This window comes from Bidens hawaiensis, unplaced genomic scaffold (assembly GCF_021521415.1).
Source record: "Bidens hawaiensis isolate Kalapana, Puna unplaced genomic scaffold, B.hawaiensis_p1.1 tig00066790_1, whole genome shotgun sequence".
NCBI lineage: Eukaryota > Viridiplantae > Streptophyta > Magnoliopsida > Asterales > Asteraceae > Bidens > Bidens hawaiensis.
The window spans coordinates 1,397-27,321 of NW_027501862.1; the positions used below are offsets into that span (position 1 = coordinate 1,397).

At 34.3% G+C, this 25,925-nt stretch overlaps 3 protein-coding genes and 2 pseudogenes across 5 annotated transcripts; 4 read left to right on the forward strand and 1 right to left on the reverse strand.

Moving 5' to 3' along the window:
• The first annotated feature begins 1,083 nt into the window (after positions 1–1,083).
• Positions 1,084–5,958, forward strand: LOC143604809 (serine protease SPPA, chloroplastic-like; annotated as a pseudogene). Its single transcript, XR_013148363.1, has 12 exons — positions 1,084–1,442; positions 2,989–3,172; positions 3,264–3,401; positions 3,492–3,662; positions 3,745–3,848; positions 3,925–3,992; positions 4,077–4,243; positions 4,472–4,541; positions 4,745–4,899; positions 4,986–5,091; positions 5,247–5,334; positions 5,413–5,958. The product of XR_013148363.1 is annotated as a serine protease SPPA, chloroplastic-like (transcript).
• A 2,647-nt stretch (positions 5,959–8,605) lies between these two features.
• On the forward strand, positions 8,606–13,940 carry LOC143604808 (serine protease SPPA, chloroplastic-like; annotated as a pseudogene). Its single transcript, XR_013148362.1, has 12 exons — positions 8,606–9,280; positions 10,180–10,363; positions 10,471–10,608; positions 11,405–11,575; positions 11,643–11,717; positions 11,783–12,037; positions 12,653–12,719; positions 12,927–13,081; positions 13,151–13,256; positions 13,332–13,419; positions 13,491–13,634; positions 13,736–13,940. The product of XR_013148362.1 is annotated as a serine protease SPPA, chloroplastic-like (transcript).
• A 1,135-nt stretch (positions 13,941–15,075) lies between these two features.
• Positions 15,076–17,820, forward strand: LOC143604810 (pentatricopeptide repeat-containing protein At1g18485-like). Its single transcript, XM_077081181.1, has one exon. The coding sequence runs from the start codon at positions 15,076–15,078 to the stop codon at positions 17,737–17,739; it is 2,664 nt and encodes an 887-aa protein (XP_076937296.1). The 3' UTR covers positions 17,740–17,820.
• A 242-nt stretch (positions 17,821–18,062) lies between these two features.
• On the reverse strand, positions 18,063–18,839 carry LOC143604805 (uncharacterized). Its single transcript, XM_077081178.1, has one exon. The coding sequence runs from the start codon at positions 18,837–18,839 to the stop codon at positions 18,063–18,065; it is 777 nt and encodes a 258-aa protein (XP_076937293.1).
• A 4,962-nt stretch (positions 18,840–23,801) lies between these two features.
• Positions 23,802–25,662, forward strand: LOC143604806 (serine protease SPPA, chloroplastic-like). Its single transcript, XM_077081179.1, has 7 exons — positions 23,802–23,817; positions 23,899–24,015; positions 24,792–24,897; positions 25,017–25,087; positions 25,177–25,347; positions 25,421–25,524; positions 25,606–25,662. Exons 1-7 carry the CDS (start codon positions 23,802–23,804, stop codon positions 25,660–25,662), a joined length of 642 nt encoding a protein of 213 aa, XP_076937294.1.
• Positions 25,663–25,925: the final 263 nt, after the last annotated feature.

The window sequence follows — 25,925 nt, forward strand, 5'->3', positions numbered from 1 at the left end:
CTTCCCGACCTCTTATCGAAGATCTAATAGGTGGAAATCTTCATTTATATTCCATGAACACTCAATTAAAATTTGAGACCGATCCGACGATTAGATCTCCGAGAATTATTGTGTATTTGTGGGTGGTTTTCTCAAAAACAGGAATTTTGATAAAGAAGGAGTTTGGAGGCTAGGATGGTTATTACTTAGATGGTTATGAATGAGATGGTGGCTACATTTATAGGAAGAGGGTAAAGTTTTATGTTTAAGTTTTCATCTAATGACATTTATTCCTCCTCATACTTTAGATAATTACATTTATCTTCTATAATTTAATTAAACTCAGATTATTTAAAAAACCTACAAAGCTTGGGACGTTACAGTTAAGTTATCTTGTGGAGTCTCCTAAATTTAGAAAAAGGTACAATGACATAATAAGTAACAAAATATAACACAATTTGGATTTATAGGTAAAGTATAACACAATATTGAGAAATATAACATAATGTTGACTTTTTAATTAAATTATTAATAGCAATAAAATGATCAAATTACAACAGATATGCAGTTAAGCGGGCAACAAGCTACGTCACCACCCTCTTTTGTATGGTAAATTGGATCCTACTGGAAACAAAGACGAAAAAAACACAATAATAAATAAAAAGACACAATGATATGAACAAAAATTCTAAGATCTATAAGCTAGAAATCAAAAAACAAAAACCTAAAACAGATATCGTTGAGTTTGACGAGGTGATCCTAACGTTGCTAGTTTAAGTTCAATAAATATCCGTTTAATAATACTTTTTCTACTATCTTAGTTTTGAAAGAGCATGTAAGCCAATCCGATATTCAAGACCGAATAAAATAGTAAGATATTATTATGAAAAATCTGGGTGGGTGATGAATCGAAGCCAGTATTAAAGACCAAATACATTTTGACGACGTGGTGGATTTCCAATCCATGCTTCTTCAGTCACTTTCTTCTTCTTCTTCTTCTATCTAATTCTGCCGGCGTTCATCTCCGTCACCGGAATGTCTAGGCTTCTCACCACCACCACCGTCGCCGCCATCCTCACCAAATCACGCTCACCACTTCACCTCCATCCTACGCATTTCACTCCTACTTATAATAATAATAATTATATTTATAATAACCGTCTTCTTTCTAAACCTAACCGGACCCTTTCAATCCGAGTCATCAATTCATCATCTGATACCAAAAACGACGACGTTAAGGAGGATAATAATTATAATAATGAGGATGGAACAGTTTTAAGTCTGAATTGGATAATAATGGTAGTTTAAGAAGTGGCGTTGATGGTGATTATCCAAGTGGCGAATTTGAATTCCAACAGCCAGGGGCCTGGAAGAGCTTCGTGGTGAAGCTGCGGATGTTAATTGCGTATCCGTGGCAACGTGTTCGTAAAGGCAGTGTTCTTAATTTGAAATTGCGTGGACAGGTTTTGTGGTTTCTTGCCCTAATTCCTTCATTTTACTTGTTATTCTATTAATAATGATTCAACAGGAAATGAAGTTAACCTATTAAATATACAAATAGCTGCTACGCTTTTGAACCGGTATTACTCTGGTGTTAACATAATTACTCTAGTTCTTTGATCGAAACACTAATTCAATAACTAGGATGTAACCAAACATAAGCCGAGCTCGAGTGCTCTACTAGGCTTGTTTCCAGCTCTTTCTTGTGAAGCTCGAGCTCAGCTTGTGAATCGTTTTTATCAAAATCGGGCTGCTCATTTATTAATTAATTTTTATACGTTTTAATTATGTTTTATATATTCTGTGAAAAACTTTAAATGAGCCTAAGCTTGAATCGAGCTCGTGTAGTACCTTAAATGAGCCAAAGCTAGGCTATGCAGGGTGTAATTAATAGATAGAAGTCTAAAAGAGGTAAAACTTAAAAACACACAAGACTCGTTTAGGCTTGACATGCTTCCCATACAAGATTTGAGCTTGGCTCGATATCTAAACGAGCTTTATTTGAGGCTCGGCTCGAGCTCGAAAAAGTTCAGCTCATTTCAAGCTTTTTATCTTTTTATCGATCCGATCTCGAGTAGGTCGCGAGCGTCTCGGCTTGTTTGCACCCCTGTTAATAATACTTGTTATTCCATTAATAGTTCAATAGTACTGAAAGTTCTTTTTGTATGTTTTTTTATTTCATATGTTTATATTTTGGTAACATTTTATGGAATCTTTATATACGAGTATTAGACGGTCTCTATTTATTATATATTGATTTATTAGACAGTCTCTATTTATTATATATTGATTACTAAAGGATATTAGACTGTCTAATACGCGGGATGTAGTGCCTTGAACATGTCGAAAGGAGGCTTCGGAGATGGTGGATAGAAGAAGCATCCTGACATGAGCATCGTTGGAGACCCAAATGGGGTAATTTGGATTGGATTGTGGTGTTGGTGTAGCGCCCTCTTTTCCTGAGGAGGCTGCTGGAGCAAGTATTTCCGGTGGGCAGGGGATTGTTCCATCAATATAACCAAATAGGTTGTTGGTAACAAGGAAGGGTTGGATCATTGCCTTCCAATACCCATAGTTTGTGTTTGTGAGAGAGAATCGAAATTTGTGGGAATTGTGAGCAGTTTTGTCTGCTGTAGAAAAGGCAGCAATGAGGGCCATTGTTTGGCTGGAAGTTGTGTCTGATCAGATCTAGCTCTGATACCAAGATAAACTTGGTAATAATCAGTTGTATTGATCAAGGAAAAATACAAGAGATAATATAGATATCATATTTACACATAGAACCCTCTAATAGTTAATATAGAGACTGTCTAATATCCTTTAGTAATCAATATATAATAAATAGAGACTGTCTAATAACGAGAATAGAATAAATATGATATATGCAGTAATGATAACTATTCTATATGCGAAACACTTAGTTTATAAAGCTGTTATGTATTCAAATTGAATCTTGGATTATGAGCTTATTTATTTATTTATTTTATTTTTTACTGTTGCCATCTTCAGATTTCTGATCAGGTGAAGACTCGTTTCTCTTCAGGGCTATCCCTGCCTCAAATATGTGAAAACTTGATAAAGGCAGCATATGATCCACGTATATCAGGTGTTTATCTGCACATTGAAACACTAAATTGTGGGTGGGCCAAAATTGAAGAAATTAGACGACACATATTGGATTTTAGGAAATCAGGTAGTTTAGGCATTACCTATTATAGAATTTTTAATAAATTACATGGCGTTTAATGTGAGTTTAATATATCAATTGTGATAATTCAATTCAGGAAAATTCATTATTGGGTATGCACCTCTATGGGGTGAAAAGGAATATTACCTCGGTTGTGCTTGTGAAGAACTGTATGCGCCTCCAAGTACTTATTTTTCATTATACGGGTTAACCGCCCAAGCACAATTTCTTGGAGGTTAGTTAAAATATTATATTTCAGAGACATGCTATTGACCATGTTATTTGTGAGATCAACTTCTAATTATACCGAATTATGTGCATAAAGGTGTACTTGAGAAAGTAGGTGTGCAACCACAAGTGCAGAGGATTGGTAAATATAAGAGTGCTGGTGATCAGTTAACTCACAAGAATATATCTGAAGAAAACCGTGAGGTGCTTAATACATTGCTTGATAATATCTATGGAACTTGGGTTGATAAGATTTCTCAAGCCAAAGGTGAAGTAACAAGTTCTGTTGTGGTTTCATATTAATCTTTATATGTTAAAGTGAATTATTTGATTTTTTGTTTTGTTTACAGGAAAGAAAAAGGAAGATATTGAGAGTTTTATTGGTGAGGGAGTTTATCAAATAGACAAGTTGAAAGAAGATGGATGGATAACAGATATCAAATACGATGATGAGGTATGCTCTTAAATTAGAAATAAAATATAAATGATAAATCTTGTTTCCATTTATGATAAAATATAAACATTTTTAGGTTATATCTATGTTGAAAAAAAAACTGGGCATCGCAGAAGAGAAAAAACTCCCTACTGTTGATTACAAGTAATAATTTCTCTTGTATTGTGCATCTTCTCTGTTAAATGCTTGCACAAAATAACTTATTAATGTTTATTACTCTTTATCCAGGAAATATTCACGAGTTAAAAAATGGACCGTGGGGTTATCTGGTGGGAAGGATAAAATTGCAGTAATTAGAGCTTCCGGAAGCATCAGTCGTGTACGGGGACCATTTAGCTCACCTAGTTCAGGCATCGTTGCAGAGCAATTTATTGAGAAGATTCGCACTGTGAGAGGTATATAAAATAATATATAGTTATCTAAGTTGCTGTGCTTGAATCATAATGTTCCTAAATTTGTAACCATACATTTAACTGCAACATATGTAATAATCAAGGACAAACGGTAACTGGTGAACATTGTATACAATAATTTACATCTTTATACACAAGGTGGTAAACTTCTGGTAGAACTTCATGCTCATATTTGGATTTTAATGTTGCTATTTTGTGTTATTTTTTCAGAGTCAAAAAGGTACAAGGCTGTTATCATTCGAATTGATAGCCCTGGAGGTGATGCTCTTGCTTCTGACTTGTAAGTGCTTATATATTTTCACTAGAAAAAAAATCAACATAAGTTTTTTAACCTTTATATGCATTTATCCACATTCTGATAAAGCCTGTATTCTTAATCTCAATGTAAAAGCATGAATGAAGTTGAAAAAAAAAAGACTAGCCAAAAGAAAAGCCAGAGTTATTTAAAATCGCATTTTAGTTTTTTTTTTTGCTTTTGTGTAGGATGTGGAGAGAAATCAGATTATTGGCTGAATCTAAACCAGTAGTTGCATCAATGGTTGATGTGGCAGCTAGTGGAGGATACTATATGGCCATGGCAGCACAGACTATACTATCAGAGAACCTTACTTTGACCGGTTCAATTGGTGTTGTCACAGGTCAAGTACATCATCCTGTAAGCATTTTTCGTATATTATTTTGCTGTCACCCTTATTAAATTTCTTAATGATCGTATCTGTTTTAGGTAAGTTAAATCTGGGGAAACTTTATGAAAGGATCGGTTTCAATAAGGAAATTATTTCAAGAGGACGATATGCTGAGTTGACTGCTGCTGACCAACGGCCATTCAGGTGAGTGAGTCGGTCCTGATTTGTTAGATTTTCAAAATTGGAATTTCTCATATTTAGAGGTGGCATTTTCTACCCATTTATGTATAAAAAAGGTTGATTTGGTTTTGTTTTATAAAAATAAATATGGTTCTGAGCGTTTGAATATCTGTGTGCAGACCCGATGAAGAGAAACTATTTGAAGAATCTGCTCAAAATGCTTATAAACAGTTTCGTAACAAGGCAGCATTTTCAAGATCAATGAGTGTATGTAGTTATTTTTCAAGCAGTTTTAGATATTTATTGAGTATGAAATTAGCAGCCCAACAGTGAATATAATTGCAGGAAGATAAAATGGAGGAGATTGCTCAAGGAAGAGTATGGAACGGTAATGATGCTGCTTCACGGGGTTTAGTTGATGCAATTGGAGGCTTTTCACGCGCTGTTGCTATTGCCAAACACAAGGTTACGTACAGGTTACGTTGTTGAATTGTCAAAATCATCACCTTCTTTACCAGAAATCCTGAGTGGAATAGGGAGCTCGGTGGTCGGGATAGACATGACATTAAAGCAACTAATGGACGGCTTAACATCAAGTGATGGGGTGCAAGCCCAAATGGATGGAATAATGCTTCAAAGATCAGAAGGATCTTCATTTGCAACTCCTATGTTCAATTTGCTTAAAGATTACTTAAGTTCTCTTTGATCCAGAACCTTATTGATTTCAAAAGGCACCACGAGACGAGTGGTGTCAAGATCGGGACGTCTTGTTTTATATGTTTTAGTCCCTGTTGCCAATTGTCAATTCAGAAATCAAATTACTGAACCCAAAGGAAAGTAGATCATATTGAATGTAACTCCATAGAACTGTATATTTTCACTACAGTACAAAGTTAATGTTTTATAGTTGTGATGAGACTTAATTGTCCCTTGTTCGCAGGGCTGGTAATCTTTTACGCCATAACACGACACAATCTTGATATGATTTAAGCACACGAGCATGATAAATTATGTAAGAGGGTTTGGGTTAACAGTGGGACTAAAATTAAACATGTATGCAATATTAGAAGTAACAAAATTGAATTTTCTTAAACTGTGGGTTTGGTTTGGCGGAAGGAGTTGAAGATTAAATCATATCCCATTGTCCGGTCACGATTTTGGCTCGTGTTCTGCTTGAAGGGTTTTTCTTCAAGCTTTCTGGAATCGAACCTAGGGATGACAAAAACATGTGTTTTGTTAAACGGATCAAGCACCACATAATACGATTATCATTGGTATTAAACTTATGATGTAAGTAAATGTGTCATTTATTAAGCGCTAACATACATGTTTAGTGAGTGGCTGACTGGACACGACTCGTTTAACACACGATTAAATATGCCTGGTTCAATAACATGAATGACATGGCATGGCACCGTCTGTTTAACACAATTAATATCACCAGTTAGTAAAAACAATGAGATGACATGACCTATTAACACAGTTAACATATAACATGATAAATTTAAAAGTTGCGCTTGAGGAAGGTTTGGATATCTAATCTTGATTTCCAGTGAAAGATTTTCCGCTTGGTATTTAGCAACTCGGTCTTGTTAAGGTCAGGGACATGATTTTTGAATGACAATGTTGTTCTTCGGGGAGTATTGATCCAGGCGAATAATCTGAAGGCTAATGACCTCAACAAGATATGCTTACTAGTGCGAAATAAGAGATCAAGATTATCTCATACAAAGTATATATAGTAAGTTGCATGTTGTTTTAAAATTAAAACAATTTTTTAGCTCATAAAATTATTCAAGACAACACTATCTAACGAAGCTCTCTCAAGGAATGTACAAATTGTGTTTTGTAGAAGAGAGTTGTGATTGACATGTATCTCCCTTCATCATCGGTATTTATAACCGTATCTAATTGGTTGGTTAGTGAATGCAATCATTTTGACGGGTTGTTTTAAATGTGTGATTCAGTTTAATCTGTGCAATAAACGGACGTGTCATCTTATCTTCTCTAAATATTCTCTATTGCAACTTGTTTTATAAGTAACTTGCTTATTTAGTCGTTTTTATAATTTTGACCCCTTATTACCATTGTAGTTTTATTTAAGTGGAAAAAAAAAGATTGAACAAAATTTCGACAATGTCAGCAGCTTCAAGTGCTTGTCGACTGCCCCTGGCCCTGGTAGATAAGGAATATGTAAGAACAAAGAAGTAAAGAAAGAAAAGCAAATGTTTGTATTTACACGGTGCTTCTAAATGCACCTTTCTCACAAGTCATGACTCATGAGTGGTGAGGGTGGTAGGTTACAATCTATCTTTAAGATGTACATTTACACTGTGTTCCCGAGTTTCATTTAAGGAGAGAAAAGAAAAAGGAGGAGAATTAAAAGAGAAAAGAAAGAGAGGGGGAGGAAAATGTGTCACTTTATTTCGTGTTCCCGAGTTTAATGAAAATGGAAGGAAAGGGAAAGACAATGTAGGAGTTAATAGGCAATTAATGATACAAACACATTTTCTCTTCTAATCTCTCCAATTTGGAAAGATGATTATACACTTAAATTTTCTAGTAAATTCTCTCCCCTCCCCTCCCACCCTTAAATAATCTCTGGAACATGATTTCTTCACCTTTTCTTCTCATTTCCTTCCCCTTCCCTCTTTAAATAAGACTCGGGAGACATACTATTATATGCCATATTTCATTTTCTTTTTTAATTATATTTTTCAAAAATAAAATTATTACATATTAAAACAATAAATAACTAGTGATTATCAAATCAACAATGAAGAGTCTTGCAGAGTTGTAGCGTCTAACCCTTGTTTAATTAGTTTGTTTAAGAAAAAAAAACTATTTAAATGTATATTTTTTTAATATCTTAGTTCATCTCATATTTTTAGAAAACATGGTTTACAATTTTCTTATTAAATTTGTTCACTTTATAAATATTTAGTGAATCGCTACCACTCAAACATCCAATACCTAAATGATACATAAAAGAAAAACATATATCTAATAATATATATCATGGACAATCTGATCGTCTGAAAGCTAGCAATTAAATCCCAATTATGATAAAGGTTACTGGTTCTGTCTTTTTATAAACTTATCCAAGGAGCGGTCATAACTCTTAAACAGTGGTGTGTTAGATGTGTAAAAACTTTTAGGACGAATATAATTTTCAAATCGTTGAGGCTCCACTGGTTAGGTATATGACTAACCTAAATGCTCAAGCTTTCTAATACACAACAAACAAACGTGATTATCAAACATCTGGCACACCCAGGATATCTTTTCATTTTTTTATGTCTCACATTAAATTGACCATAGGCTCCCGCAACCAGACACCATGCGTCATCTATACGACTCGTATAGGGTCAAATTTTTATCAAACATCGTTGATCATTATATATACGAGCCATCTAGATGTACCTGAATCGTAAATATATATACCAAACATAGTAATGAACTATCTATCATGGTCTATCTAGTGCACATAATATCTATTCGACTCGTATAATCCTATACGAGACAAGTTCGCCCTTTTATCTAAACGGTAGCTCGGGCCGTCTCTTCCGTTTGATATCATGACACAAAATATCTCAACAGTATTCCGAATATTTACCCAACAGACGACACGTGGCGTAACTAATAATATCATCCGTTGATCATGCACTCGAGTGCTCATACTCATTCACGCTACTAGTACGTACGTATGCATCACCTTCCACTCCGTCAGCTCTACTGCAAAACTCTACCGGCGTTCATCTCCAACCGCCACCGCATGTCTAGCTTTCTAACCGCCACCGGCGCCGGCGGCATCTCCGCCAGCATTCTCACCAACTCCGTCGTCTCCTTCTGTTTCTTCTCACGTCCGCATTTCACTTCTTCCGTTAACTATCATCTTCGTAAACCTAAACCTAATCGTAATCGAATCAAGTCCGTTCGAGCTGTAATTTCTTCATCTCGTGCCAAAAGTGACGAGGAGTTGGATAACAGTGGCGGTTTAAGAAGCGATTATAATAATAATAATAATAATAATAATAATAATAATAATAATATTAATAATAATAATGATGATGATAAGTATCCTAGTGGAGAATTTGAGTTTAGAAGTCTAAATGAATCGGAGAGCAATAAGGTGAAGCTACGGATGCTGATCGATTGTCCGTGGCAACGCGTTAGCTACGGCAGTGTTTTGTATATGACATTGCGTGGAGAGGTTGTGTAGTTTTGAATTTTGATCTCATTTTTCCTGGTTCGATTTTGTTTTTCGGTCTAATATTTAGTTGCTGAAGATGTTATTAATAGATTTATGCACTAGAGAGTTTTTTAGAAGTTTATCTGATTGTAGATATTGCTTGTTTTACTATTTTAGTGTCCGATTTAGTAGGCGTTTGTTCAAATGAAGAGATAGATATGTAATTCAACAGCATAGATTGAAACTTGAAATTATTAGATCTGATTTATAAGTGATTTATGTATGTGATTTATGCATTCATTAACTCAATATAGATGTTCATAGGGTCTAACTAGAATAATGCATCTGTTTCCTAAATCGTACATTATTTTCATAGTTGCTGAACAGATGATCAATAGATTAATACATTAGAAAGTTTTTGAAGTTTATCTGCTTGTTGATATTGCTCATTTGTATCTGATTTAGTAGGCATGTGTTTGAACGATTTCTTCCCGATCATTAGATCTGATTTACATGTTTGAACTTCTAATTGTCACTTTGGATATACATAAGGACAGAGCATTTTAGGTTTGTCTAACTAGAATATTGCGTCTGTATCCTAAACTGTTATTTTCATTAGTTGCGGAACAGGATTATCAACAGATTAATACATTAGTAAGTTTTTGAAGTTCATCTGCTTGTAGATATTAATATTTGTATCTGATTTAGTAGGCATGCGTTCGAAAGAGTTCCTCCTGATGGATATGTTATTTAACAGCATATTAGATCTGTTTTGGCTGGTAGAACTTTTAGTTTTCACTTTTGATGAAATTATGATTTATTTAGTCATTATAGATGTTCATAAGGATAGAGCATTTTAGGTTTATTTAGCATATGACAATGCTATTTGTATCCTAAACTTTTAGTGTTTTCAATTTCAGATATCTGATCAGCTTAAGTCTAGTTTCTCTTCTGGTTTATCTCTGCCTCAAATATGCGAAAATTTAATTAAAGCAGCATATGATCCTCGAATATCTGGTGTTTATCTCGAAATTGATAACCTGAATTGTGGATGGGGTATGCTAGAAGAAATTTGAAGGCACATACTGGATTTTAGGAAGTCAGGTTAATTATTTTATTAGTATCTTTTTGGAGGATCTATATTAAATTAGTAAAATAAAGACTATCATGTTTCTGATAGATTCTATTATATATCATGACAATTCAATTAGGTAAATTCATTGTTGGTTATGCTCCTGCTTGGAGTGAAAAGGAGTATTACATTGGCTGTGCTTGTGAAGAGTTGTACTCCCCTCCATGTGCCTATTTTTCTTTATATGGTTTAACTGCTCAAGCATACTTCTATGGAGGTATGTTGACATATTGTATTTCATATATATGTTTGTCATTGGTATTGATGCTTCTTACTTCTAAAAAATGATTTACAATTGTATTGGTTCACTTAACCGAACTGCAAGTTCTTGTTCACTTATGCTAGAACTATATGAAGTTGTTACTAAAGGAAGTTAAACACCTTCTATAAATATGTTTTTACTATATAAATTTTACTATAACTGAAAAACTGGAGTTGATTCATAATGTGGTACTTATCAATAACTATTAACTTTCTGAATGCAGTCTAGTTTTGACCTGTGCAATTTACAACTTCAACAATCGTTGGTTGAGTTATTTGATTGTCGTGTTACCTATTTGATGTGCCATATGGTTGATTTGGGTATATCTCATCTCTAATGCATCAAACGAGTAAAGCAAAAAATTAAAAGTTGATAGGGATTGAGTCAAATGGGTCGGAAATTTCATAAAGGTCATGTTAATACATACAACCTCTTGATCCGCTTCATTATAAAAAAAATATCAGATTATTGTTGTGGTATAATTCTTGAAGTCTTTTATTTTGTATTTTATAAAGTGGACAGAAAGTTATTTTGGGTCAACCCTGCGTTTTGACCAGTTACCCAAATTTTCTTATCCTCCCATTTTCTACCTTTAAGCATGTTACTAAAAACTACTTTCTTATAAAAAGTCAAACTACTTTATATAGTGTCGTTTTACATAGAATTATGGTCATGTATATATCATTATACATTTATACCTATGATATCACGAGATCAACTTCTAAAACTAACCAGAGTCATGTGCATGAAGGTGTACTTGAGAAAGTAGGCGTGGAACCACAAGTGCAGAGAATAGGTAAGTATAAGAGTGCCGGTGATCAACTAAGTCGCAAGAATATGTCTGAAGCAAACCGTGAGGCGCTTGCTAAATTACTTGATGATATCTATTCAAATTGGGTAGATAAGATTTCTCAAGCCACAGGTGAAGTTACTTTGTGGTTTCCCTTATTATCTTGATATATATAACAAGTTGAATTGAAATATTACAGGAAAGAAAAAAGAAGAAATCGAGTGCTTTATTAACGAAGGAGTTTACCAAGTTGAATTGAAATATTACAGGTGAAGTTACTTTGTGGTTTCCCTTATTATCTACTAATATCCTATATCTAGATCTAACTTTTCATGGTAGTAAAATAGTTGTTGCTTTCTTTAATATGAATATCTTGTAGATATTCATATTATGAAATAACTTATAGAACACTTTCAGTTCATTTCTACAGGACGTACTCAAGAGTTAGCAAATGGGCGTTGGGATTATTAGGTGGCAGTGATAAGAGAGCAGTAATTAGAGCCTCTGGTAGCATCACTCGTGTACGTAGGCCATATACTTCTAATTCAGGCATCATTGCTGAACAATTTATTGAGAAGATTCGTGAGGCATATGGTATGTAAAACAGCTAAATTAAAACACTATATATTTTCTTTGGTCTTAAAAGGTTACACGGAAAGGGCAAAAAAAAAGACATATAATTAGTAATCTGGAATATAGAACAGATTTTCATCTTATTTGTTATTTGATACAGGATAATTGATATTGTTTTGGAAAAGAACTTGTTCATACTTACAACTGCAATATATGTATAATAATTTCAATTTTTTTTTGCTTGAATTGTTGCATTCTTAATATTACCAAAAACATACAAAATCAAGACGCCTATTGGAAAATGCGATAAGAAAAAATTGTAGAGGCATCAATTTCAACACTTTTGCTCTTCAATGGGTTCAACAGAGTGAAAGTTACTTAAAGTACATTTTTAATACCCCGTAAATTAATATATATAAACATTATATTGTTACTAAAAATATAATATATGTAATCATATTTAAGGCTAAGTTACTGTCTCATTAGATTTCCTTTTTTTTTCTACTCAAATATGATCCTCATATGCAATAGTTTACACCTTTACAACTGTAGTTACAGATTCTCCTAGAAATTTCGTGCTTATTCTTTTATTTTGATATCATTTCATGTTTATGAACTTGTGCTATATAATTTCAGATTCACGGTATAAAGCTGTCATCATCAGAATTGATAGCCCTGGTGGTGATGCTCTTGCTTCTGACTTGTAAGTGCTTATGTATTTGACTATTTTCACCAGATTTAAAATAAATAAAAAAACATAATTTATTCAACCTTTACATGCATCCATGATAAATTCTATATTAATCTTAATATAAAAGCAGAAATGAAGTTGAAAAGGTAAGACTAACAAAGAGAAAATGTTACAAAACTATTTGAAATTTTACATTGGTTTTTATCTGTTTATGTGTAGGATGTGGAGGGAAATCAGACTATTGGCTAAATATAAGCCGGTAGTTGCATCAATGGTTGATGTGGCAGCTAGTGGAGGATACTACATGGCAATGGCAACAGGGACTATAGTCTCAGAGAATCTTACTTTGACCGGTTCAATTGGCGTTGTCACAGGTGAACTACATCATCTTGAGCTTGTTTGACTTTTTACTGTGGTATGTTCAATCTCTGTTTCTGTTTTAGGTAAGTTCAATTTGGGGAAACTTTATGAAAGGATTGGTTTCAATAAGGAAATCATCTCAAGAGGACGATATGCTGAGTTGACTGTTGCTGACCAGCGACCATTCAGGTGAGTCGGTGGATCATTGATTTGTTAGATTTTTCAAAAATATATGATTCTAAGCCTTTGCATATCTATGTGCAGACCCGATGAAGAGAAACTATTTGCAGAATCTGCTCAAAATGCTTATAAACAGTTTCGTAACAAGGCAGCACTTTCAAGATCAATGAGTGTATGTAGCTACTTTTAAGCATTTTTAGATACTCGTTATATTTGCAACTCCGAGAGTGATTATATTTGCAGGTGGATAAAATGGAAGAGATAGCTCAAGGAAGAGTATGGAGTGGTAAGGATGCTGCTTTGCGTGGTTTAGTTGATGCGATTGGAGGGTTTTCACGGGCTGTTGCTATAGCCAAACACAAGGCCAACATTCCTCAAGACAAACAGGTCACCTCTACTTTTAAAATTAACAAGTTGTAATCTCGACTTGCTCATTATCAAGCAACGTAAGGTGACATGTTTGTAACCATATTGTTGGTTATTCGCAGGTTACTATGGTTGAGCTGTCACAATCATCACCCACTTTACCAGAAATCGTGATTGGCATAATGGACACAAGTCTAAAGCAAGTGCTGGATGGTGTCGGCTTGACATCATGTGATGGTGTGCAGGCCCGTATGGATGATATTAAGTTTTAGAGATCGATCACATTTGCACAAAAAACCGTATATTTTTGCTACCAAACTTCACTAGGATATCTGGAGATATGTTGATTTTTGACACGTACACGAAGCAAGCTGGTGCTAAATGAATGTTATAGTTCCTGTTGTTAAGCACCACATTCAGCAGTCAAAGTTTGAAACCAAAGGAAACTAGATCCAGTGATGGTTTAATATCACTATATTACTAAGCAAACTTCTTGTTTCTTCTCTTTTGTGTGGTGATAGAGACCTAGGCATCCAATGGATGCTTAATGCTTGGTGTTAGACAAGTTGAACCAGACACAAACCCGAAAATCGTGTCATTCCTAGTTTACACGAACACCACTTTTTTAACCCAAAATACAGATTTTATTTAAATATTTTTGCTTATTAACAGTCTATAATATATACGTACATCCATAATAACAAATGCTTGTACCATTACCTTAACTTGTAAAACAACTAATTTTAGATTGTCATTAATATTTTTACCCTTTAAATTTATCTACCTAGTCACTTTGATTTATCACATAAATTACATTCCTTAACAAAGTTATATAAATATAAATAAATCAAACCATGAACTCAACCTGTTTAGCTAGCAATGTTTACAATTCAATTGGATTATGACACGTTTATACTAAATCTAAACCCTCGTAAATTTCTTGATTTTTCATCCTGTCATTAATTTATAAAGTTTTTATGTTGTATTAACAAAGGGATATCTATTAGTTAAAGCGCATGAGTTTATATTGCCTAACAAGGAGATCCTTACCGTGGTATATCACTAAGGCTTGGTTTTTTCAGTAGAGACCGAACTTTAGTCCTTATTTGTGTCACTTTGGATGAATATTGACTATGAATGATTTGAGCTAGGCCTTGTTGTGAGATTGTAATTTGAATCATGAGCCCACCCGGGTTTTCGTCCTACCGTGTTACGTCAGAGAGTTCATATTAGTGGTGGCACAATGACTGTCACGTGGCAACCGGTTTTGTGGTTTCTCGAGAACGCGTAAGCTAAACTCTGAAGCCAACATGATCCGACTAATACAGCATAGTCTAGTCTAGTAACAGTGATGCAAGGGGATCTCCAAATTAGAGAATGGGGTACCAAATAATAATAATAATAAGTTAAAGAGCAGGAGAAAAAGAAATGATGAATTATCTTTACTTTCATCATGACCATGATGTCACCCCCATCACCACCACCACCACTCGCCGGAAACCACCATCCATCTCCACTTCCACGTCACTCCACCACCACCACCACCACCACCAGACTCTTCACAAAATATCACCTTCTTCGCCGACGTCACCTCACCACTCAAATTACCACAACCTATTCAAATTCACCTCTTGTTTCCCAACAACTGGATAATAATAATAATAATAATAACAACCTGTACCAATGGAACACAACCATTAGCAACCACACCAAAAACAATCTCTGGTACGAAACCATACTCATCTTTCACCAGTTTCTGCAAACAGATCACACACCTGATAACTTCACCTTACCTTGTGTAATCAAAGCCTCTACTAACATCTCAAATTCACCTTACGGATTGCTGATACACGGAATGGCAATAAAGACAGGCTTGAAATCAGATGTTTATGTAAACAATGCACTGGTTACAATGTATTCAAAATTTGGGTTCATTGATGATGCAGTTAAGGTGTTTGATAAAATGCCACAGCGAAACTTGGTCACTTGGAACTCGTTGATTTCCGGGTTTTCGGAGAACGGGTTTTATCGAGAGAGTGTTGGTGTGTTGATCGAGTTGTTGATCGGGGAAGACGAGTTGGTACCGGACGTTGTTACGTTGGTGAGTTTGTTACCGGTTTGTGGTGCTGAGAAAGATGTTTGGGTTGGGAGAATGATCCACTCGTTGGCTGTGAAACAAGGGTTGTATCGGGATTTGATGGTGCAGAATGCTTTGATGGATATGTATTTGAAATGTGGATGTATGTTAGAAGCGAGAATTGTTCTTGATAGAAACGAAAACAAGAATGTGGTTTCTTGGAATTCGATTATATCGGGTTGTTCTAATGAAGGTGAAGCTGAACAAACGTTTCAATGTTTGTATCATATGCAAAGTGGAAGTAACCGAGTGAAACCGGATCAGGTCACCATTTTAAACTTATTAAAAGTTTGTGTACGTAGTTCGCAGTTACAGAAAGTAAAGGAGCTGCACGGGTATTCAATTCGACACGGGATTGAAACGGATCAGTTAGTTGCGAACGCTTTCGTTGCAGCTTATGCGAGATGCAAATGCGGGTCGTCATTACGCTTGGCTGAGAATGTTTTCAGCATGATGAAGAATATGAGTTTAAGTTCTTGGAATTCACTCATTAGTGGCTATGCGCAAAATGGTAACCCTTTAAAGGCGATGGATTTATTTATCAGAATGACGTCTTTAGGGTTTAAATCAGACTGGTATAGCATTGGCAGCCTGCTTTTAGCTTGCACCGAGCTCAAGTTGCTAAAATATGGCAAGGAAACTCACGCGTATACAATTAGAAACGGGTTAGAAACTGATTCACATATTGGCAATTCACTACTTTCATTTTACGTTCAGTGTGAGAATCCCGTGTCTGCAAAGTTCATATTTGATGGGTTAGAAAACAAGAATTTGATATCATGGAATGCAATGATTACTGGTTACTCACAGAATAAACAGCCAAATGAAGCATTAGATCTCTTCCGAACAATGGTTTATAATAAGATTCAACCGTATGAGATTGCAGTTACAGGTGTGTTAAGTGCTTGTACGCAGTTATCTGCTTTGAGGCTAGGACAATCAATCCATTGTTATGCGTTAAAGAAGACCCTAACGAGGGACGCAATCGTAAATACTTCAATCATAGACATGTACTTGAAGACCGGTTGCATAAACGCATCTCAAAATGTTTTTAACCAAACAGATAAAAACCATATCGGACTCTGGACGGTTCTGATTGGAGCATATGGGATTCATGGGGATGGAAAGAAGGCAATGAAACTATTCTATGAAATGCAAGAATTAAACATGAAACCTGACCACTTCACATTTATTAGCATCTTAATGGCATGTAATCATGGTGGATTGGTGAATGAGGGTCTTAGTTTTTTCAACGAGATGCAAACCGTTCACAAAGTAAAGCCAAAACTGGAACATTATGCTTGTTTAATCGATATGCTTGGTCGTGCAAGACGGTTTGATGATGCTCTGATGCTTATTAATGAAATGCATGAAGAACCCGATGCTAGAATATGGAGTTCATTGCTAAGTTCATGTAGAGTTCATGGTTATATGGAGTTAGGAAAGAAAGTTGCAGATAAGTTGTTACAACTCGATCCGTATAAAGCAGAAAACTATGTTTTGTCATCAAATCTGTTTGCTAGTTTCAGCGAGTGGGATGATGTTAGAACGATGAGGCAAAGAATGAAGAAACTCGGACTTAAGAAGGAAGTCGGTTGTAGTTGGATTGAACTTGAAGGAAAAGTGTATAATTTCTTTGCGGGAGATAACACTGTTCCTGATGTTCATGACATGTGGAGAAAACTGGAGGATGATATCACCCAACACGGATATAAACCAGATACTAAATGTGTACTTCATGATCTTACTGAAGATGAGAAAGTGGATATCTTACGGGGTCATAGTGAGAAACTTGCGGTTTCTTTTGGCTTGTTAAGAGCATGTAAAGGTGTAACATTAAGAATTTTCAAGAATTTGCGTATCTGTGAAGACTGTCACGATGCTATCAAATTGGTGTCGAAAGCTGTTGACAGGGAGATTATTATACGGGACAATAAGCGGTTTCACCATTTTAGACACGGGCATTGCTCATGTGGAGATTACTGGTAAATAGTTAAAGGCGATTTCTTAGTTTTCGATGTTTTTTTATCCTAACATTACATATAGTTGCATCTTGTGTATATGAATCAAGAATTGCAAGGTATTGTATTAAAGAAACAATTGAGGGTGGACTAGAAATTAAATAATCATAAAAAGTTAACATTAAAAAACCCACATAAAAGATCATTTAAATCATCATTACACACTTTACAGAACTCAGTAAGAAGATAATTCAACTTTTCTCAACAACAATATCAGTACAACAATATCTACATTTCATGGAACTGATACTAAAACTTCAAAACCATACGACAAACTAACCTTTGTCACTTTCAAACATGACTAGCAACCCTTTCTGCTTTCTTGAGTTCATAATTCGGATCATCAGTTGGCAGCTCATAACGACAAACCGGACACGTGTTCCGTATACACAACCAAGGAACAATGCAATCCCCATGGTAACGATGACTACACGGAAGCTGTTTAGCCATTTCCCCCACACCAATCTCATCCTTGCAAACAGCACAAAGCGTGTTATCACTTTCACAATCTTCAACGCTCATCACCACAGACAAAATATCATCATCCGCCCTTTTCGAAGCAGGCGGTTTAACCAAAGCCGAATCAACATTATCCACAAACTGCCCAAAAAACATATCATGCTCCACTTCATTGTAGTCTTCTTCTTCAAATTCAAACTGATTACCAGCATTCAAGAAAACCTCCCAATTATCATTACCCGGATTCGGTTCAATATTCCGAGAATTCAAATAAACCTCCCAAGTATCCGCTTCCAGTTCCGCATCTGCAGACATGTTCAACACTTCCCTTACATCACCATCCACTTCTTCCCACTCAAACGCTTGACGCACAGGTACATTAATATTATTATCATCGTCGTCGTCGTATAGCTGAAAAGCATCCCAACAAAGGTTAAGACTTGCTTCACCATCATCATCATCATCAATATCATCGTCCAATCCAATAACCTCATTCCCGGTATCCTCATCGGAATCAACGAAACTAACTCCACCCATGAAATACGTTTTCCGATCGATCGCCGCAATCGGAAACCATAAACCCACAATCATCATCATCATCATCATCATCATCATAATTACATACTTCAATAGCAAACCCTAACCCTAACCCCAAATCATCTAAATCTAAATCATTTAAAACAATATCTTGTCCATCCATTTGACTAACCCTAACCCTAAGATCAGAATCAACAACCACGTGGTTCTCCACAATTACACGCGGCGGTTGATGAATCGAATCGAATACGAAGTTTACCTGATTCTGTTGATCATCTTCATCTGCATCTTCATCGTGAAGGTGGAGGTAGGTAACCTCCGCCATTGATGAAGATTATTATTATTATTATTATTATTTTGTGAAATCGTAAAGTTTGTTATTTAAGTATATATTATTACTAGTTTTATCTCCATATTACGGGGTTGTTTTATATTATTTGTTTTTAATATTTATTTATTTTTTGAATTTTTATTTTTTTTATTGTATGAAAATTAATAATATAATTATGGTTTGATGATAAATTGTTTCACAAATAAATGAGATGTTATAATCCGGTTTAAAAGTTATATTGGTTTGATAAGACCCAAAACCCGTTAATTTTTTTACTATAAAATTGGTTTTTAATTATAAATAATATATATATCTTTTTTAAATAAGTCATATATTAGTTTTTAGTATATCTCTACTTTATAGGATTTTTAAAACAAATATTTGGTTAGATTGTTTTTTAATTTAATGAGATATTATAACCCGTTTAAGAAAATATCTTGGTTTGATAAGACCAGGGATGGGCAAATTCGGGATTGGTACCGGTTGGTACCGGTACCGAAATCGGTACCGATTTGGTACGTCGGTACCGAATCGGTACCAACGTTTTGAGTTTCAGTACCGGTATGGTACGGGACCGGTATTTCCCGAAATTTCCTGAAATTTTACCTTAAATACCGGTACCGGTACCGAACCGAATATTTCGGTACCGGTACCAAGAATCCGCGATTTTCGGGACCGGGATTTTCGGGACCAGGACCGGTTGGTACCGGTACGGTCCCGATCTCATCCCTAGATGAGACCCATACCCATGATTTCGGGTCAAATGCATAAGAAGCCTCTATTTAAAAATCAAGCAAATCTGGTGACTCCAAAAAAGGAGGAGCGACCATATCGCGACACGTAGGATTTTTATGTTTTCGTTTATATATATTATAGATAAAACTATTATTAAGATGGTAAATGCGTAACACCATGAAAAAAAGTAACGTTGAAATGTTTAATCAACTATTATTAAGACGGTAAATGCGTAACACCATGAAAAAAGTAACGTTGAAATGTTTAATCAAACTCGTATGTCGTAAGGGATGTTGGGCCTGTGTTTTTTGATGGGACTGTTAAACCGAATGAAAAGTAGATGTAAAAACGTATTCATACTTACCATTTCAAATAGCAAGTGTTAAATAATATTTATAATTATTTTAAATTTGTTACTTGTATACAAATATTGCTTATTTTTTTATTTTCAATAAATAGTTGTTTTTTTATTATTTTTGAACAGTTATTTTCGGTAATATTTGTTGAATTATTTTTTATTATCGACAATAAAATAATTACTGATAGTTTTTTAAAAGGTTAATTTGGATCATTAACAAGTCACTGGCCCGCCCTCTCATCTCTATTCTCGAGAGTATCGGAGATTATCCTTAGCAGAAAACTCTTTCCAAAGGTTAATATTATTATCTTTTCTATTGAATTAATATTATCAATATTTAACATAAAAAATATTTTTATACAAGTTACAAATTTAAAATACTTATAATTATTATTTAACACTTGCCATTGAAATGACAAGTGCTAATAGTAGTGGTCAAAAAGGACGCTAATAGTAGTGGTCAAAAAGGACATGTGTTGGTTGTCAAATCGGTCAAAAAAGTTACTATTCACACTTGGCATTTGAAATGATAGATGTCTGATTCACACTTGTCATTTCAAATTGCAGATGTCTTTCAAAGATTCAAAAAATTATAGGGATAGGCTACTTAGATATACGAGTTTTGCCAGTCAAAGTGGCGGAATATAGGGTGGTAGGATACATCATTTGAAAGGCGAAACACCGGATAAAGTCAACTCATCAAACAAGATATGACATAATTTGTCATTATTCTATAATCTATCATTGAAATGACGAATCATATAGAAATCTTCATGTCTTTTTCTCTCTCTTAGAAACCCTTTTAGCTCATTATTTTTCCTATTTAAAAAAATCTATAAATTATATCTCTTGTTTTCAAGCTTCAAGCTCGATCTTATACCACTATTGTCCATGGAGTTTGAGGACACTTTTGGTTTTTAACATATCTTTTAGAAATTCTTAGGCAAGAAACATATAGCATAATTTTAAAATTTTTACATACTATACTTACCAATGATCCATACGTAATTAAAATGTAAACTTTATAAAGCCATGCATAGGTGTTAATAACAAGTTAACAACTATTAAAGAGAAGTGATGGATCTTTATAAAAATAGATGCACATCTAAGATATCCACACTAAGCAACATTTCTTCAAGTGGTCAAGCCAAGATAACTATAAATTCTTGAACAAAATATGCTAGCTAGTGAAATGAAAGATGATTTCGTAAAGAAATATATGCCAAAACTACTCTTACCATTTACAAGGATTATGTAGCAATTTTGTTCTATTAACTTTATCAATATTTTCTCTCATTTTTGCTCTCTCTAAAAGTATATTGAATGGGATAACTAAAGAAGGCTAAGTTAAAACCAAGTATATAGATCAACACTTTTATGTTTAATTCAAATAATGTGTGTACTTTTATGAAATGAAGAATAAAACAATCAATGAAAGAGGCTTCAAGCCCTCTCATTTTATTTTCCTAAAGACGCTTTATGGTACGTCTCACTTTATCACGTGCAGAAGTCAAGTATTCTTTATAAGATTTGACCAACATAATAATCATGAGAATGATGTTATCTTACATATTCACCGTTCAATTGCATTTGTGCTTATTTTGGTCGTACTATCTATAATTTCATGTTGGTTCTTTTTGGTATGTTTGTATTGGTCCATTAAATCATCCATTTGTTATCAATGTTGATGCCCTGCATACAAGTTCCCTTAAGCATATTTTGGTCCCCCACATGCTTTTTCACTCAAACACCAGACATTTTAATACTTTACCATCACACATCTTTTTTCTATATCTATACTTTGTATTCATTTTATAACAATACAGATATATATTACAAAAAGCATTTTATTTGATTTAACATTTATATATTAGTGCTAATTTATATAATATATAAAGAATGAATAGTAACAAGCCAAGTTCAAGCTTAAATTGTTATTCTCGAGTCAAGCTCAAGCTTTACAAATGAAGTTCCAAATGAGTTGAGCAGGATAAACAATAATACAATAATAAACGAGCGGAGTTTGAACTTGAGCTTCGTTTTACAGGTTTATCCCTGAGTCGAGCTCGATCTTGGTTTAACTTTACACTAAATGATTTTTTAAAGGTCGCTTTCATTTCTTTAACGCACGTTTTTACAACGATGTGACTTTTTCGTTATTTCTAAATCTGCCTTTGTGAGTGTTTTTTTATGTTTCGATGTTCAGTATTGAAGCAAACATGACATGTGGTTTACCTAAATCCCAGATACAATTACAGGCTCAATGCAACATGCGGGGTCCTCAACGCTAGTTGTTAGAGTGGAAGGAGCACTCATGGGTATTACCCATGCACCGGTCAATCACGCACTGCCATCTCATTTCTACCCTCTTGTACCCATAAATCACAATATCACTGGCGACACCTACCCACAAATACCTTAGAACATTTATATATAATAATAATAATTAACACACATTTATGTTTTCCAACATTCATATATTCTTCATGACAAAGGTTTGCCATGAACTGCAATTTGGCAATCTACCCACATGGATCGGGGTGGGTTTGCTTTGTGGGTTGGAACCCATGAAGCTTACCCTTGCATGTGCCCCTTCCCCTCTTATAAGTTTGGTATATTTTATACTCCCTCCGTCCCATAATAAGTGTCTTAGTTTGATTTTTCTATTCTTTCTTGTTTAACTTTGTCCGGCAATATTTTTGTTTGTGTTATATAATACTTGATGTAAAATATATGAATGGATTGGGTTTTAAACGTATTTTACATTGATATAATTTTCATCAAGTATTATATGACACGAACAAAAATATTTACGATCAACGTTGCAAAAGAAATACTTAAAAATTCAAACTAGGACACTTATAATAGGACAGAGGGAGTAATTCTTTCGTCCTTTTATAACTCTTATATAGAACTTATGCATACAAAATCAATAATTAAGTTTTATTAGTAAGTTATGTATATTTATGATGTAAAGAAAATAACAATTAACCAACCACCACATGATTTAACTGAATAATTTTTCTAATCACTTATATGTTTTATATATTTATTATCCGACATATTAAGTATATAATCATATAAAATGATTTTATTTATAGTCCGTGTAGGTTATGTCATTTTGGTGTCTACGTAGAGTTAAGAAGCGTGAATATATGCCAAATGGCCTAACATTATTAGATGTTAATCGTTGAACATATAGATCGAAATGCCACTAATGACTCTTTTGACACCGTTTCTTGAAGGCATATGTTATTTAAATTTTATTTTACTTATCACATCCTTGACGAGTTTTATATTATGGCAATCCTCAACAAAATAACTGTTTATTGTAGTCTAGTTAATTTATTTGTTTAATGCCCAATTATTCTGTTGTTCCTTTATGTTCATTTACATATTAATAAAAAACAATAAAATAATATTTAAATGACACTTACTTATTGGTTTTACTTTTGTTCATTCAAGCATGTTCTTTAATATCTTTTAAGCTTTAACCATCGTTTCATGTCATTGAAGTCTTGATATAATATCTTTCTCAAGCTTTAGCCTCATCCCGTGTCATTGAAACAAGTGCAAGAAGCTTCTAATATTGTAATCACTAATTACAAGCATGGCTTCAACAACAAGTAAGTAACCATCCATCCATATTTGAGTTCATAGTTGTTGAAATAATAATAATAATAATAATAATAATAATAATGTTTCAGACGAGTATCCTACCGGCGAATTGGAGTACAAAAGTCCAAGAGCAAGCTTCTTACGCAGGCTAATAGGTTATCCATGGCTTACGGTTCACAACGGCACTGTACTCCTTATAAAACTACGTGGCGAGGTTTCTTTCGCTCTTACTTTCGCGCCATTTCTTCTTCTAATTGTTCAGTTAGGGTTTCAGTTGGCGATTCATGAATTAATAATAATAATAATATATTTGAATTACATACTTCATCCGGGTGAGTGTTTATTATATACCATTTTACTAGGGTGTTCGGTTTCGGTTTCGGTTTCGGTTTCTTCACTTTTACTATTTGGAATAAAAATGTATTTTTCTTTTCCCAAAAAATAATAAACTTGGGTCTAAGTCTTTATGTTAGTTGATCATTTATTCATCATTATTATACATTTCGACTAAAATATTTGGATTAACTTAATTTAATCATGGTTTAAAAAGGCGTTTACGCCTTGGTGGAAAAACGCATTAGAGGCTTAGGCTCATGGGGTATACTGAAACCTAAGCCTCGACTTTTGCGAGGCGGTTCGAGGTGGTCCGAGACTTAAGCCTCACTAGAAGTTGTAAAATATTATTAATTAATTAAATTGTTATAAATTACTTACAGTTTATAATAAAAAATATTTTAAATCTATAAGTTCGGTATGGTTTAATTTACACGAAAAACAAAAACCAAACCAAACCAAAGGTGTTTGTTTCGGTATTGTTTTTCGGTTTTGGATCGGTTTTTCCCGTTTTATGCGCACCCCTAGATTTTACTCCGCTAATGATGGATTTGAATAATATGTATAATTCAGATATCTGATCAGTTGAAGCGTCGTTTCTCTTCTGCATTTTCCCTGCCAAAGCTATGTGAAAACATGATCAAGGCGGCATATGATCCTCATATATGTGGTGTTTATCTCCACATTGAAACCCTGAATTGTGGGTGGGCCAAAATTGAAGAAATTAGACGACACATATTGGATTTTAGGAAATCAGGTAGATAGATGATAATACGTCTTTCTGTTTAGATTAGTGATAAAATTAGGAGGAATTCATTATCGGCTACGCGCCTGTTTGGCATGAAAAGGAGTATTACCTTGGATGTGCCTGCAATGAGCTCTACGCCCCTCCGAATGCTTACTTTTCATTGTATGGTTTAACTGCACTGACCGATTTTTATGGAGGTAAGATGACACATTACATTATACAGTTAAGTATAATATGTTGGTCTTGAAATCAGTTTTTGAACTTACCCAAAGTGATGTTTGTAAAGGTGTGTTTGAGAAAGTAGGCGTGGAGCCACAAGTAGAGAGGATTGGTAAATATAAGAGTGCGGGTGATCAGTTAACTCGCAAGAACATGTCTGAAGAAAACCGTGAGGTGCTTACTACATTGATCGATAATATCTATGAGAATTGGGTTGATAAGGTTTCTAAAGACAAAGGTGAATTTTGTTTGTGTATTTTTTATTACTCTTGTTGCTTCAGAGTAAACCACTTGACTTGTTTATTTTACAGGAAAGAGTAAGGAAGAAATTGAGAGTTTTATTAACGAAGGCGTTTACCAAATAGAGAAGTTGAAAGAAGATGGATGGATAACAGATATAAAGTATGATGATGAGGTACCGTAAAAATTCTTCAAGAAACCATTTTCTAAATTCAATTTTTTTTATGATGATTATGATAATAGTCAACCTTTTCAGGTTACATCTATGTTGAAAACAAGATTAGGCATTGCAGAGAAGAAAAAACTTGTGTGAAAGAACCATTCAAACCTTTTCAGGTTACATAATAGTCAACCTTTTCAATTTTTTTTACATCTATGTTGAAAACATGATAAATGGATGGTCAGTCTGAAAGAACCATTCAAACCCTTGAGGACATGCTAAGAACTTGTGTGCTCGATTTTGGTGGTAACTGGAATACTCATCTTCCATTTGTTGAGTTTTCATACAATAATAGTTATCATTCGAGCATCAAAATGGCTCCATTCGAAGCGCTCTATGGCCGTAAATGCCGTTCT

Bases quoted from the DNA above. Each gene is read 5' to 3' on its own strand.
- LOC143604810 (XM_077081181.1), top strand. From the start codon at position 15,076: ATGTCACCCCCATCACCACCACCACCACTCGCCGGAAACCACCATCCA.
- LOC143604806 (XM_077081179.1), top strand. The intron at 24,016-24,791 runs GTGGCGAGGTTT...TGATCAAGGCGG, and splicing joins TGTACTCCTTATAAAACTAC to CATATGATCCTCATATATGT. The intron at 25,525-25,605 runs GTACCGTAAAAA...CAACCTTTTCAG, and splicing joins ATATAAAGTATGATGATGAG to GTTACATCTATGTTGAAAAC.
- LOC143604805 (XM_077081178.1), bottom strand. From the start codon at position 18,839: ATGATGATGATGATGATGATGATTGTGGGTTTATGGTTTCCGATTGCG.